The 16831-nt window shown below is 41.7% G+C and overlaps 1 protein-coding gene across 3 annotated transcripts in view; it reads left to right on the plus strand.

Moving 5' to 3' along the window:
- LOC135112606 (uncharacterized) overlaps positions 1–16831 on the plus strand; it is a 152715-nt gene that overhangs the window by 23329 nt on the left and 112555 nt on the right. For all 3 annotated transcript variants that reach the window (XM_064027140.1, XM_064027121.1, XM_064027130.1), the window contains exons 2-3: positions 10956–11092; positions 15132–15272. In XM_064027140.1, coding sequence (XP_063883210.1) covers positions 10956–11092; positions 15132–15272 — 278 coding nt within the window. The remainder of the gene's footprint in view (positions 1–10955; positions 11093–15131; positions 15273–16831) is intronic.

A 16831-nucleotide genomic window follows, 5' to 3' on the forward strand; every position in this document is an offset into this window, starting at 1 on the left:
TGCTTGGACCTGACATTGTTTGGCACACATACACACACACACACACACACACACACACACACATTCACACAAATGTTGTGGTGGCTGCCATGGTTGGAAATGCCTTGTGTGTATGATTACAGTGTTTTAGGAGCAGTGGCTGCCACAGTTGAAAACACCTTGTGTGAACAGGGCCATAGGTCGAGGGGAAGAATTAGGAAAGGGTTTATTTTTGAGTTTAGGGGAGCAATGTCTCCTTTGGGATCTTGGGGTATGTGGGGGGCATATAGTGGACAGGCAAGGAGGGGTGGCCTCAGCAGCCATTTGAATAATAGTAATTTCTGGACTTGAGGTTTTGGTGGAGCTGTTGGAGGGGCTGGTGTGGGGGAGAAGCCTGAGCAATGGTGGGGGCATGATGTTTTGGATGCCTTAGGGTGGAAAGTCCCAGGTTTGATGGTCCATAATCTTGTTTTAATCACATTACTCCAGATGCTTAAAAAATGTGCATTGCTCATATATGGTGTATGCTTGTGAGCAGTAACTTATCTAATTTCTAGTACTATAATCTCTCTCTCTCTCTCTCTCTCTCTCTCTCTCTCTCTCTCTCTCTCTCTCTCTCTCTCTCTCTCTCTCTCTCTCTCTCTCTCTCTCTCTCTCTCTCTCTCTCTCTCTCTCTCTCTCCCTGAGTCAACTCTTCAGTTTTTATAGAAATATGAGGCAGGAGTTGTTGTTTTCCTGGGTTTAAGTACAACACACACACACACACACACACACACACACACACACACACACACACACACACACACACACACACACACACACACACACCTCCAGTGCCAGAGAAAACCGCAGGGTGGGGAAGAAGGAATACAGACACATTGAAGTGCCCCGGGTGTGGTACAGTCTTCCCTCCCTCCTCTTATTCAATGCAACGTCTTTGGCCAACAAGATGGATGAGGTGGTTGAGACGGTGAGTTCTACTTGTGCAGACATTGTGGCGGTTACTGAGGCGTGGCAGATTGTTCCTGAGGTGTGCACAATGCAGGACTACCAGCTCTACCATCACCTGCGGTCAGGACGCAGCGGGGGGGGGAGTGGCCATTTTCTGCCGCTCTACCCTCAGCCCCTCACACCTCCCTGTCGATATTCCGGCCGGTGTAGAGGCCCTGTGGGTGAGAGTCACGCCCCCCTGCCATCCCAGCAACACGGCCTCCATCATCATGTGCGTCGTGTACCACCCCCCACAAGCCACCACAGCACAGTTACTCACCGCTCACATCATCGACACTGCTGATGCCCTGAGAGTGAGGTATCTTGCCGCCAAACTGGTCATCTGTGGGGACTTTAACAGATTAGATATCAACGATATCCTACACCAGCTACACCTCACGCAGGTCGTGGACTTCCCCACCCACCAGCAAGCCATCCTCGACCTTATACTGACAGACCTGGGCCAGCAATACTCGCCTCCCAAGCCGCTGCCTCCCATGGGACAGAGCACCCACCTCTCCATACTGTGGACACCCACACCCACCACCTCGACCCCCCAGTCAGCTGTCACCAGGACCCACTGCCCCATGCCTGACTCAGCCATGAGGGAGTTTGGGCAGTGGGTGACACAACACCCGTGGACCGAGGTGCTGGATGTGGAGGACGTCCACTTAAAATGGCAAAATTACGTCACCACCACCACAGAAGCCTTCCACCGCTACTTCCCAGTCAAGAGCGTCACAACGCACCCATCTGCTGCCCCCTGGATGACGCCCCGCATTAAGAGACTCATGCATCAGCGGACCTGGGCGTTCCACTCCTGCCCGGTCCTATACAGGAAACTAAGAAACAAGGTGATCAGGGAGATTAAGGCTGCAAAGGCAATTTATTACCCAGACAAGATACACCACCTCAAGCTGACCAACAACAGACAGTGGTACGCTAAGATCAAAGCTTTGTGTGGCCTACAAAAGCACACTTCATCTCTTCCTTGCACCTCACACCTTCCTGCTAATCTCACGGCTCAGGAGATGAACGATCACTTTTCTGCTATCTGTCAAACCTTTCCTCCCCTCCACACCACTCCGCTTCCTGTCTATCTTCCGGCTCCCTCTCATCCCCCCAGTGTCCAGGCAGTGGATGTTTTTAAGAGAATACTCAAATTCAAACCAAGATCCACCACACCCACTGACCTCCCTATAAAAATTTACAAGGAATTTGCTGTAGAGCTACCAACACCACTATGCTCCATAATAAACGCTTCACTCTCCCAACACTCCTGCCCCGTGGACTGGAAGACATCTTACGTCACCCCCAACCCCAAAACTTCCAGTCCACAGTCACTCAATGACCTCAGGCCAGTCTCTATCACCCCCATCCCTAGCCTTATTTTTGAAGATTTTGTATATGACTGGGCCTACACCAAAATTTGTAATACCGTGGATATCAGACAGTTTGGAAATATTAAAGCCACCTCCACCTCCCATACCTGACAAGCTTCCTTGAATTCATCCACAGCCACCTGGACAAGCGAAACACCTCTCTAGTTGTTGCTTTTGTGGACTTCAAAAAGGCTTTTGATCTTGTTGATCACACTGTTGTCATCAGCAAGGCAGTAAGTCTGGGTCTCCCTCCTAACCTGATAGCGTGGCTAGCCGACTTCCTCACAGGAAGGCGTCAGGCCGTTCGCTATCAGGGCTCTGTCTCTAATTTCCAACAGCTGACATGTGGGGTCCCCCAGGGGACCAAGATGGGTCCTCTATGCTTCCTTCTCCTCATTAACGATGCCCTCACTGACACCCCCCATCGCTGGAAGTATGTGGACGACTGCACCGTGGGCGTCCCAGTTTCCACCAAGAACCTGGACTACTAGCTACTGCAAGCAATTCTAGAGTGACTGCAGACGTGGACGGAGGAGAGCAGGATGACCATCAACCACAGCAAAACTGTGGTGATGCATTTCTGTACCTCCTCTGTACCAGTGGCCCCTCCCCAGCTCTCAGTGGGCCCTCACCCCCTCCAGGTGGTCCGATGTGCCAAGCTCCTCGGAGTCACGGTGGACGACCAGCTGACCTGGAAGCAGCATGTCGCCAGCACCATAAGATCAGCTACCTACAGGCTGTACATGCTGCGCAGACTCAGGTCGCTGGGGATGCCGACAGATGAGTTAAGGGGGGTGTACCTTACCTTCATCCTCCCCAAACTCATGTACGCCTCCCCAGCGTGGTCCTCCTCCCTCACACACACTCAACAGCTACAATTAGAGAGTGTGCAGAAAAGGGCATGCAGGGTCATCCTTGGCCCTGCATACACCACCTATGAAGAAGCCCTGAACTCTCTGAGCCTGTCCAGATTATCCACCAGGTACCGAGAGGCTCTGGAGAAGTTTGGAGGGGGACTACTGCATCATCCACGTCTCAGAAACATGCTACTGCCTGACGCGCCTCGCCCGGCCCGGGCCACCAGACACCACAACAAGATAATGCCCCTAAAAGCGCCGCACACGGACCGGTATAGACTCAGTGCGATTCCCCACCATGGTGCGAGCCATCAATCAATAGTCCATTCTAGATTAGACTTACCTTTAGGATTAATGTTAAGTATTTCCCCATCCCCTATGTACATTTTCAGTTTGTTAACTGCCTAAGTAATAAACCGTTTATTATTATTATTATTATTATTATTATTATTATTATTATTATTATTATTATTATTATTATTATTATTATTATTATTATTATTACACACACACACACATTTATTATTTGAGGTGGTTGGAGGGTAGTAAATTACAGATGAGGTGGTGATGGGTGAAGGAGAAATAAACAGGGAGGGAAGGGAATGTGAAGGTATCAGAAAAGAGATTAGTGGCCAGCTGTGTATTTAGCTCTTGAGTGAGTAGCAAGGAATGAACCAGGGAGGAGGTGGGGAGCTGTATCCCCCACACTTTCTCTCCTTCCAGGGTAGAGAAAGAGAGAGAGAGAGAGAGAGAGAGAGAGAGAGAGAGAGAGAATATATGCAGGGAGGAGGGAGGGAGAGAAGGATAAGAGGGCAAGCAATGAACAAGGGAAGGGGGGGAACTGTAACCCCCCAGTCTCTCCTCCCTGGTGGGAAGGGATATAGGATGAAGAGAAGGATAGGGGGATATGGAAGATAAGGGAAGGACCATGGGGGTAACTATGATGTAAGGCTCTGCCAATGAAACTTCCTCATTCTGGATAGAGGGCATGGGGTAGCTCATTTACATGACTGGTGGGAATAGGGAGGGTAGGAGGAGCAATAGAACCTCAAGGACATAATACAAAGACTTGTCAAGACAAGTCATGGCAGTATACAGAATCGCTCAACAACAACTAAAATAGAATCCAGCCATAATGGTTTTGTAGGCATCATGGTATATACCACTGGCACTTCATGATGCCTATGTAGGCATCATCATATTGAAGGAGTTAATATCTGTAAGGGAAAAATTGGCGTCATGCTACAGCTACTGGATCTGTGCTGCCTGGAGGTAGGCCAGGCACAGCCTGGGAGTAAAGTGTCAGGCACCCCCATAGAAAAGGCATGAGGCTGGTCATGTGCAGCCTTTGACATTATGGAAGCCACTGCAATTCCCACAGCGGGTTTTCCTGTTACAAGAAATGTTGCTGTCGCCAATCAGAAGGCAGCAAGTGCACTGAGGGATAGAGAGGGTGTATGGTCTCACCTAGTAGGAGGCCAAGTGCAGTGGTATTCTTTCAGAAAGAGGGCCTTTGAATTTGATATGTATGGCCATGTTGGCTACAGTTTCCCCATCCCTAACAAAGATAGGGAGGCTTCAGCCAAGAATACCAAGATGGGGAGTGTGGAGAAAGTAGAAGGCTTGATGGAAGGCTTAAATTTAAAACTAACAAAGAGAAAAGGAGAAAGACGATATGTTACATTGGTGTATGTTCCACCAAAAACAAAGGCTCAGAACAGACAAGATCTTTAACATTGCTGAGTGAGACAAAAATGGCTTGAAAAGAATATTAAAAACAATAAAACTATTATATTGGGAGATATTAATTATAAAGAGGTACATTGGAAGAAGTGGAATACAAGAGGAGGAGAAGATTCATGGGGAGATAAAGTTCTGAAATTGGCAATGAATAATATCATGACACAGTGGGTTGAGGAAAACACTAGATATAGATGAGGAGAGGAACCATCAAGACTTGATTTTGTATTATCAAGAGAAGTGGATATTGTTGAAGACATGAACTGTGATTTGTGATTGTCCAGTTGACAAAGTGACCATGTGATGATAAGGTTTCATATTAAAGAAAAGGAAGAGGAAAGTAGATATAAAGATTATAGAAATAAAAGATTTAATTATAAGACTAATTTTGAACAAATGAGGATATACTTTGGTGAGATGGACTGGAATGCTTTTATTACAGCAGAAAGCCTGCAAAAGATGTGGGGAGCATTCATCAACATATATGAGAAGGGAGTGAAAAAATTTGAACCAAAAGTAAATACAGGGAGGTCCTGATGATACAAGCTGTTAGGTTCCATTTGAATTGCTCACATAGCAAATTCTCGTATGATGAAACACATAACTGATGACAAAAAAGGGGTCAAATTCTGTGGCCCTTGTCAGTGGTAAGTTTTTAAAGTAAAACGTATGATACCAAATGCAACAGACATGTCTGTATTACAGAACTGTCAATTAAGGAACCTGAAAGAGAAAACAGCATACAAAGAACATGATTTCATATTAATTAAAATATAAAATATAAAATGTGTATAACACTCAGCAATGCATAGCTAATGCATCAGGGAGGGTAACTCACTCATCACTTTTGTGCCTCCTAACAGTTTCTACCTTCTTTGTGACTTATTGCTACTCTATCTTGCTTGGGCTCACTGTTAGGGCTTGCACTGGAACTCATTGGCCACTTGGGAAACATAGTTAGCACTTGAGAGGCAAAATAAGGCACAATCTATACTCACGCACACACACACAGCACCTTACCAAAGACTGCAAATTAAAGAACATGCCAGCAGTAACACTAACACATCTAGGCACCAATCAGACATATAGCACTGTACACTGTATTTGTACTGTATTATAAATATGCTTGCAATCAAAATGATGCTAGAGTACCAGTATAATAATACGCAGTAAGAGTGGGAGTCTGAGAGACACCAAGTCTAGTTGAAAAGGACTGGCAGGAGAATGCATGCTTGTAAGGGAACAAGAGAGGGGTGAGCAGTTCTCTTCCAGTGCTCACAAAGTCATCTCTGCTCATCAGAATCATTGTACATCACCATACAGCCTGTCTGTTTCAGTGGAAGGGTGCAAGAAGGCATGCATTTTAAATTTTGTAGTATTACTCATCTCAGAGTGAAGCTCATATCATTGGATTTTTTCATTCATATAAAGAAAATAGTCTCAATTTATGCATCTTGTATCATAATTTTCTTGTATGATTGATGCTTGTATAAAACAAACTTTCCTGTACAAAGAAAAGATATAACAAAGACTGGTATAATAGAAGATGTGAAGTAGTGATGGAGGAGAGAGAAAAGGCTTGGAATAGATCGAAGAGAAAAGTACTTAGGAGCTGTGGCAAAATTACACAACTGCAAGAAATGAGTATGTAAGGGCTGTTAGAGAAGAAAGGAAAAGTTATGAGAAAGATGTTATGTGCAAAAGTAAGGAAGATCCAAAACTATTTTCTTTAAATACATGAATAGCAAAATTAAAAACAGAGAAGGAATAGATGGACTGAAGATGAACGATAAAAAATGTGTGAGGATCCAGTTGAAATGGTGGAGCTAATGAATAAAAGTTTTTAATCAGTGTTCACAAAAGAGAGAACATTTGTGAGGCAGAATGAGGTGAGCAAAGAAACAGGTCTAGCGGAAATACAAGTGACTGAGGAAGACATATGGAAACAATTGGAGGGACTAGATCTTAGACGGGCCTCCTGGACCTGATGGAGTGTCAGGATGGATATTGAAAGAATGTTATCAGCAGTTGACATGGGTGGTTCACAATATTAGTGAGAGCTTTTTAAATGAAAATGGAGTCCAGCTTGAATGGAAGAGAACAAACATGGTTCCAATTCATAAAGGTAATAACAGAGAAGAGCCATTGAACTATAGATCAGTGTCTCTAACAAGTGTGGTATATGTGTGAAAGATCAGTGAAGGATAAGTGGATGTAGTACCTAGAAGAAAATGAAGTGATGATAGGGCAACAGTTTGGATGTAGAAGAGGGAGGTCATGTGTTATAAATAAAAGTTTTTATTCAAGAGTGGTGGATACAAAATAAGAGAGAGATGGATGGGCAGATTGTGCTTTTTATGATGGAGGATGATGGTGCTTTGATGGGTGGCCTGCTGAGATGGATGGAGAATTTCTTGATAGATAGAGAGAAGAGAACCATTCACCACATTAAGAATAAATTTTTCCTCGGATGTTGCCTGCCATTGCAGTCTTGAGGCATGAATCTTATCACCAACAAATTATCTGGGGTGTTAACCATAGTTGATTTTATGGCACTCACCAGAAGTAGCCTTCCTGGGGGGAGTTCTGTATGGCTGTGCCTTCTTCCCGTGGTATGGCTTGTGGTCTAAAAAAAGGCCTCAGAGCCTTAATTGTTGGTAGTAGGGGCTCCTGGCCTGTCTGCTTGGAACACACCTCCTGGTTCCGAGGATCTTATAGGAAAGGAATGAGAGCCTTGCCAGTTCCTTCATTTTGTAAATTTCATCACATTTTTTTGCCATGTCAAAAGGGAACAGGTCATCTCTCCCAGCTTCCCATTTGCAAAGTTCTACTAGGGCTGAATCATGAACATGGATGTGTGTAATTTCTTTCCATAGATGACTGATATACTTCAATGTAGAAGTCAAGAGCCTAAGGCTGTTATTCAGTCCTTTTAAATTAAGGTTGATGGTTTTCCCTTTTTCCCCCAATATCACATGCACTGCACAATGAGAACCAGCACCTTGGTAAGCAAGCCATCGTGTGGGAGAGCCAAGTGTCATTGAGTCTACCAGCAACACTCATGGCTTTAGAAGTAGCAGTGTTAGTTGCTGGAACCATCATGTTTGGCACATTGTTGGGAAGTTTAATTTTGCTGCATGTCAATTTCACACCCTCAGAAGAGGGCTGGTGTCTGAGGCTTACTTTGAGAATGGAGGCAAGACACTCAGACAAGGGCTCACCTTTCTCTTCCTTACCATGGAAGTGGCTTGAAAAGTTTATCAAGTGCTCTGAGAAAATCAGCATTGTTGTCATCTGCTCCAACATGAAGATTTAGGTTGCACAGGGCTGAGATTATCCAAATCATTCAGTGAGTCAGGCTCACAATGGAATTTCCCCTTCTTGTCATGTTATTTGAGGTGGAAACATCATGGAAACTACTGAAATCCATGCAACTTTCCTTCCGCAGTTGTCTTTTTTTACAAACAGGGCACTCAGCCAGGTGAGTTTCTCCCCCTAGGTCCTTTGGTGTTTCAAGGGACTTCCCTAAGTCTAACATGAGGCTGTATCTGCAACCTAAGTCTAGGTCACATACTGTAGCTCAAAAGAGCAACATGTGTATAACTTTCACCATATTGCCAACAGAATACTGTAGCACCAGATAAAACAAATGGTGAAAGCTTACCAGGTCAGTTCCTTGGAGAAGCCAGTAATAACACTCATGGTGCCAAGACAAGGTCCAAGACCCAGCTGGAAGAGGAGTGTGTTAACTTGGTGAGGGCTGCCTAGCAGCAAACTGACACCAGTTTGCCTCTCTCTCACCGCCGCAGTGTTGCATCTCTTGCTGTATTCTACCACTATTTTCATGCTAACTGCTCTTCTGATCTTGCTAACTGCATGCCTCCCCTCCTTCCGCAGCCTTGCTGCACAAGACTTTCTTCTTTCTCTCACCCCTATTCTGTCCATCTCTCTAATGCAAGATTTAACCAGTATTCTCAATCATTCATCCCTTTCTCTGGTAAACTCTGGAACTCCCTGCCTGCTTCTGTATTTCCACCTTCCTATGACTTGAATTCCTTCAAGAGGGAGGTTTCAAGACATTTATTCATCAATTTTTGACTACTGCTTTGACCCTTTTATGGGACCGACATTTTAGTGGGCTTTTTTTTTTTTATTGGATTTTTATTGCCCTTCCTACATAAAAAAAATAAATAAAGAAAAAGCAGGCATCTTGTTGAATACAGAGGTGACGTCAGTTAAATATCATGAAGTGAAATAATTGGTTTGAGTAGCCACAGTTGGTTTTGCTTCCAGTGACACCTTGCCTGATCTCATGTAATATCCCACAACAGTTAAGGATATTTGAAAATTAAATCCAACCAGTTATAATTAATCCCTAAACCTGTATTATCATTAAAGGTTTTACATGGTTGTATTGCAGTTTAATGCAATATATCTAAGATACTTACAAGTATGATCATGCACAAGTTCTAGGTTACATGATGTGGCATAAGTGATGAACAACTTGCATACTAATTTTCAAAATTTATCTAAATTTCCTCTCTGAGTGCTGCACTGGCTCAGTAAGTAGTGCATGTGTTTGTATGCTGGCTTCAGGTATGGTGTGGCATGTACTTATTTGTATCTTTTTTGTTCAACCAGTGAAAACAGTTTTTTTGAAAAGTTAGGTCAGGTTAGAAATTACCTCTTATATATATATATATATATATATATATATATATATATATATATATATATATATATATATATATATATATATATATATATATATATATATATATATATATATACACATGGTGTGGCTCATCCCTATACTTGCATGTATATCCAAATTTGGTTTTATTTAGTTTCTCCCACTCTAATCCCACTTTTCCATCAGATCCTCAAGCCTATTTGGGATAGGATAAACTGTAATTTTACCTTTGATATTACAGTAAACCTCAGTATATCGATCTAATTGGGGGGAAATCTCTAACAATAAGGGCGAAAATTAGAAAAAAACAACAGTCAGATTTCCCCCTCACACATTGAACTTCGTTTGGTATATGATGGGGAAGTTCGTTATACAAAAATGAACCTCAAATAATATAAATTTTGGTATATCATGCATTGGATGTAAATTATACAACATATACTTTATTTTGGCATAAATAAAATAACAAATCTTATAGAAAAATGTTTTTACTGTGCTCTAGTAAACAAGAATACATTATAAACAAACAAACAAGTAAACAAAATACATAAATACTAGACATACATGCATACATACATACATACATACACACGAATAAAACAAATGCACACATACATACATATGAATGCAACAACCTTCCACTCCAACTGCTGCTGTGAGACTTAGGCAGAGGCAGTGTGTGTGGGTGCTGTGTGTGGTTACCACCACCACCACCTACACTTTCCCTCCCTCCCACCCTCACTCACTCCTCTACCACCGGCACTGCACTGCTGACAACGTTTTGCCACATTTACTGACCTTTGTTCAATAAGTCAGATATATGGTCAGTAGGCCGTATTATATTTAATAAATGTGAAATTCTCTTTAATGGGGTTCAGTATATTGAGGGTTTACTGTATACATAATTATTCCTAAACTTTCCAACAAATTCAACCTAGTTCTCTTAATATGGAAATACTCAGAATGATTAAAGCTTTCATAAATTATTATTCTTGTATTTTGTGTTTGATTTTCTACTGCTATTTTACATTTTTTTCTGAAATAAATTACTTTTCAAGAGTGCCTATTATCCCTGCTGCTTTTAACTACAAAATAAGGGAGTTTAACCAAGGGGAAAAATCCATACTTTGTACAGTAGAATTAGCAGCAGGGATACTTCCTTACCCTCATGAGTTCCTTTTCATTATCTGGTGGGTGTGTTCATAACAGCACTCTGCTTGGGTCTGTGAGGGAGAGGAGGGGTAGAGAAGGTTTGATACTAAAGGAAACTGGATTATGGCACCTCTTAATGAAATCTTTCTTCACCCTGAACAGGACAAGCATGCAAGTCTTCCGTTACTTAGCCTTTGGACCAAGGAGGAAGTGGGTGAAGATTTTCCAGACTAGACAAAATTCCTTGTTGGAGCTGAGTGGAGATCTGCTCTGGCTAACCATTGCTGATCGACCCAATGGTATTGTATGCTTTTGGTTCAGCTTGTGGCTTTTAAGTTTTTAGTAGGTATTGTTTCTTTAGTCAGATTTAACTAAACATAGAAAAAAACTACAAAGTGATATAATTGAGATGATAGACCAGTGACACATTAATTACATGAAATTAAAAGTGAAAGCAATGGAAATAGTTTAGAAATGTAGAGTATTTTTGCCATTTTTTGTGACACAAACAGTGCCGTATAAGCTGTTTTGTTTTGTGTGTGTATTTGCCTAGTTTTGCTTTATAGGAAAAGAGCTATCCATGCTCATGTTGTCCCATCTCCATATCTTTTAATACCTAACTTAGCCTTGAATCCATGTATACATCCAAGTATGCATTTACTATCTCCTTATCCAGACTTCCATAAATCTATACCTTTATATGAGAAACTATACTTTTGACATCTCTTCTACAAGCACTCTTCTTCAGCCTCTTTCCATGTCCTCTAGTATCATGTGTATCCCAAATCATCAAATCATTCTGATCCACCTCCTCCACTTTCTCATACACTTTATATATTGCAATCAAGTCTCCCCTTTCTCTGTATTTTTTTTCCAACATTGGTAAGTGTAACCTTGACAGGCTTTCTTCATATAATAAGTCCTTGATACTTAGTACCATCTTTGTTGCTGCTCTCTCAACTCTCTCCGACTTCCTTACATTCTTTTTCTTGTAGGGCAACCACACTGCAGCTACATATTCTAGTCTAGGTCTAATCAGTGATATAATCATCTTCCTGATCATCTCTTCATCCATATATGCAAAGGCCAGCCTTATTCTTCTTGACAAGTTATAGGTTTCTCCTGTAATTTTGCTGTATCTCTCTGGTGTCAAATTTCCATTCACCATAACACTCAGATCCTTATCCTCTTTTGCTCTGTACAATCTCTCACCATTTAACACAGTTTCCTTTTACTCTCCTCTCACTCTTTCCAAATTCCATTACTTTACATTTCTCTAGATTAAATTCCATTTCTCATCTATGATTCCACTTCTATATCTTGTTCAGATCCTCTTCCAACACTGCACAATCTTCCTCACTCTCAACTTCTTTCAGCAGTTTGGCATCATCTGCAAAAAGGATCAAGTAGCTATTCACACTATCATATCATATATATAAACCACAAACATGATTAGTGCAAATACTGAACTTTAGGGTACTCCACTTGTGACTTTCCTCCATGATAATTCCTGATCTTATACCACTGTTCTCATCTCTGTTAGTCAAAAAAATTTTCCTTTCATCTCAGCTGGCCACCCCTTACCTTACTATCTCCTCATCTAGACTGTTCCATACATCAATACTTTTTTTATTGGATTTTTGTTGCCCTTGGCTGGTATCCCACATAAAAAAGAAATAATAATAATAATGAATAAATAAAACATGGGAAACTATACTTTTTGACCTCTCTTCTACAAGCACTCTTCTTCAGCCTCTTTCCATGCCCTCTAGTATTATGTATATCCATATATATATATATATATATATATATATATATATATATATATATATATATATATATATATATATATATATATATATATATATATATATATATATATATATATATATATATATATATATATATATATATATTATATATATATATATATATATATATATATATATATATATATATATATATATATATATATATATATATATATATATATATATATATATATATACACACAAATAAAGAAGGCAAGCATTACTTTATATTAGTCTGCCCTGAGGAGTGGGGTAATACACTGCTGAGACAAGCAGTTCAGTTTCACACAGAAGCTTGAGACAAGCATACAGTACCTGATACAAGCTAGAAGGAGCAGGAAGTCACTGAAGAATAAGAAAACAGTCCTGAATACATAAGACCAAGTCCACAAGCTCATAAGTTTACTGATAAAGTATGGGGATGTCTGCCTCATCTCAGCCATTAGCATTCACTGTCTAAGAATGAACCTGAATCCATTGGCCAGTAGGTAGGAGAGTTACTTTAGGCTGATGTTATGCTGCAGGCTTCTTGATATACAAAGTTGAGAGGAATGTGAATACATTGAATTAGTCTACATTTGATATTAAATGGCAGTTAAATGCTTAATAATTAGAGATAAGTTAGTGTATATTTGATATTAAATGGCAGTTAAATGCTTAATAATTAGAGATAAGTTTTACTGATTATATTATTTTATTACATTTACTTATTACAAAAAATTATAAGTAATAACTGCTGAAAAAACTAATGTGTCACTACCACATGTGAGTATTTGTGGACTTGAGCCCAAGTCATTACATTTTTGTGTGAATACCCAACCATGTGGTATGAATAATGTTGTGCATTAGTGGTTAGATTCACAAGAGATGTTGCACTAATTGCTCATAGCCATTGTTCACCAGGAAGGTCAGTGAAAGGAGAGTAAAGCCAAATCTGGTGGTGAACATTAAAGTTTCCAAGAATAGAGATCTATACAGAAGGGGAGAAAATCAGGATAGGAAGTTAAGTAGTCAGAATTTTTTATAGTCAGAGGAGTTAGGTGAGAGATATACAGCACAGATAAATTTTGTTTGAGAGTGACTCCATAGTGATAGCCAGGTGATTGAAAATTTTGAAAATTCATGAGTGTGGGTGCAAGAGCAAGTTAGGTTATTGCACACATAAACACAACATCCAGCTTTGGATTGAAAATAAGGATAGAGAAAGTAGAAAAGAACAGAGAAGGGATTACTGTCAGCACCCTCAGACACCTGCATTTTGGTGAGAAAAAGAGGATGAGGTTTAGTAGATGACAGGTGGTGTTCAACAGACTGAAAATTAGATCTAATGCTGTAAATATCGGAGAAGTTAATGAAAAAAAATTTGAGGGGAGTGTCAAGGCACTTAGGGTCGATACCAGAAGAACAGACCTGGGGACATTTGTGGTTCCCTCCCCAGACAAGCATCTTGTGGGTGGTGTAAGAGTTGCCATATTAAAAATTTGGCATTTTAAGTGAAGAGTATGTGTGTATTAGGTACATATAAAGTTGTGTTAAGGAAGAGAGTTGTTTATAGAGGACAAGATGTGACTACTCCCTTATGTTGTGAGACAAAGGGAAATGTTCAGGGAGTTCACAGTTCCCCATGGTTCAGTGCTTGAGACCTCACTGGGAGTAATCATTGCAGTAGGTGTCTACTGCCTCCTATTACTCATAAAGAGCTTCCTTTGACTTGGTTTCAAACCTCAGTCTGATATGATGTAAGGAGTGGACCATAAGGTAACTTATGACCAATCTGGCATTGACTTGGGTTTCTGTGCCCTTTTACAGCATTACAGTAATAACATCTGACAACATGGAAAAAGCCATGAGCTTGAGTGGAACTGAAACACATGTCCACAGAATAGTACCCATGCATGCTTCCACTATACCAGCCAGATAGTGAACAGGATACAGGAGGAACTCAATGGACAGAATAGGCTGCAGGTATAGTGTTTAGAAAAAGGTTGAGCATGTTGAGTACATCTCCAGGTTGGTCAGAAATGTGGGTATGATGTTACATTAATTGCTCTGTATCATGTAAAACAACAAAGGTGAAAGCTTGTTCACTAGGTTAGTTAGTGAAAGATAATAGCTAAAGCTGGTGAACATTGAAATTTCCAAGTATAAGATTTCTGCAAGGGATAAATGGATAAGAATGTGCTCCACTTTGAAAGTCATGTAATCAAAGAATTTTACATTTTCAGTGGAGTTAGGTGAAACATACACAACACAGGTAAATCTAATGGGAGATTAACTGAAGCATAAACTAGATAGTGGAATATTTTTTTCTTGCAATCTCCTCACTGTATGTCAACATGCATCACCAACTAATTCTCTCTCTCTCTCTCTCTCTCTCTCTCTCTCTCTCTCTCTCTCTCTCTCTCTCTCTCTCTCTCTCTCTCTCTCTCTCTCTCTCTCTCTCTCTCTCTCTCTCTCCTCTCTCTCTCTCTCTCTCTCTCTCTCTCTCTCTCTCTCTCTCTCTCTCTCTCTCTCTCTCTCTCCACAGTATCCCACAATGTGATGAAGAGAATCCTTGGCACTGGCCAGTTAATGACCCTGTACACTTCAAGTCTTTTTCCTCGACTCAAGGAAACAGAAATCTATGAGATACCCGATCCTGTGTATCGATCTTCCATTGCCCAGGAAGGTAAGCATAAACACAAGAATCCTTATCTGGTATTTAACCACACAAAATGCTCAAACAGTTATGGCTTTTTTGAAGATATTTTTAATTTGGTGCTTTACCTGCCATTTTTCAGTCACTAGCATCACTGTATATGTTGCCTATCAGCATATATTTTCCTCTGTTATTCAGTTGCATATTTTTGCTGGGTAACTAGTTACCCCTTCCATCTCTCTCTCTCTCTCTCTCTCTCTCTCTCTCTCTCTCTCTCTCTCTCTCTCTCTCTCTCTCTCTCTCTCTCTCTCTCTCTCTCTCTCTCTCTCTCTCTCTCTCTCTCTCTCTCTCTCTCTCTCTCTCTCAATACATAATATACCATTTTTTCATGTTGAAAACTGTACAGGTTAAAGGAGATATTTTGGGTACCCCATATCCAAAAACCCACCCAACTGTCTAAGTTAAGATCTTATATTTACTGTACAACTGTCACTGTCACTCATGAGGCTGAGCCTCTACCATGTATCAGTGTGTCACTGTCACACAGGAGGTCTAACCACTGCTATACTCTGTTGACGTGTCACTGTCACTCATTGGCCAAACTTCTAATATTTATGCCCGTGTTACTGTCATGCATTTCACTAAACCACTGGTTCACTAACATTTTGAATTTCTGGCCTCTGCACACTACAACACTAAGGTTGTCTGGGCACTTGTCCTAGGCCAGAAATTTATTCCACTACTGCACATACTTTTGCTTGAACTGTCTCTTTTGGTGGATGGAATGAGACCGTGGAGTAGCCAGGGCCAAGGATGCCATGGAGATGGCTCTGACGAGCATCTTGGCGCAGCATGGCGGCAAGTGGAGTTCCTGCAGATGGGGCGTCCATTGCTCCTGCACCTTGTATAAGGTGGTGAGCCTCGCCACGTCCCTGCAGTGCTGCAGGCTGTGCAGGCTGTGGAGCCTAGCCTATTGCTTGGGAAGGCCATCCTCTATCAGCCGTTCTGTCCTCCGCTGAATCTTGTCCAGGACAGCAAGGTGGGAGGGAGCTGCTCCACCCCAGCTGAGGCAGGAGAACTCAAGAGAGGAACGGATCTTGACTATGTACAGCAGCTCCCATCCCCTGCTGTCCAGGAATCCAGTCATCCTTTTGAGGCAGGCCAGCTTCCCTGCTGCTGACCTGGCAAGCTGACTCATTTCTGCCTGGTAAGTCAACTTGCTGTCAAACGTAGCTCCCAGGATCTGCAGCTCCTTCTGAGGTGTCAGTGGCACCCCATTGAGAGTGGGGTGGATGTCATGCTTCAGTTCTCCAGGTGGTGTAGTGTGGTGTTCAAGCAGGATGACACCTCTTGTTCTTGCCCTGGTGAGAAGGGCAGCAACAAGGTGATGTCATCATCATATGCACGGACTCTCAGAAGGAGGTTAAGCACATCATTGACATACACGTCCCAGAGTAATGGGCCCAGCACGCTGCCCTGTGGAACACCTGCGCCACCTTTCACTGGGGAAGACTGCTTCCTATTGTGGACTACCTGCATCTCCCGCTTGTGCAGGTAGTCATGCAGCAGCTCCAGCAAGACGCTGCCCA

The sequence above is a fragment of the Scylla paramamosain genome, chromosome 2, assembly GCF_035594125.1.
Source record: "Scylla paramamosain isolate STU-SP2022 chromosome 2, ASM3559412v1, whole genome shotgun sequence".
Taxonomy (NCBI): Eukaryota; Metazoa; Arthropoda; class Malacostraca; order Decapoda; family Portunidae; genus Scylla; species Scylla paramamosain.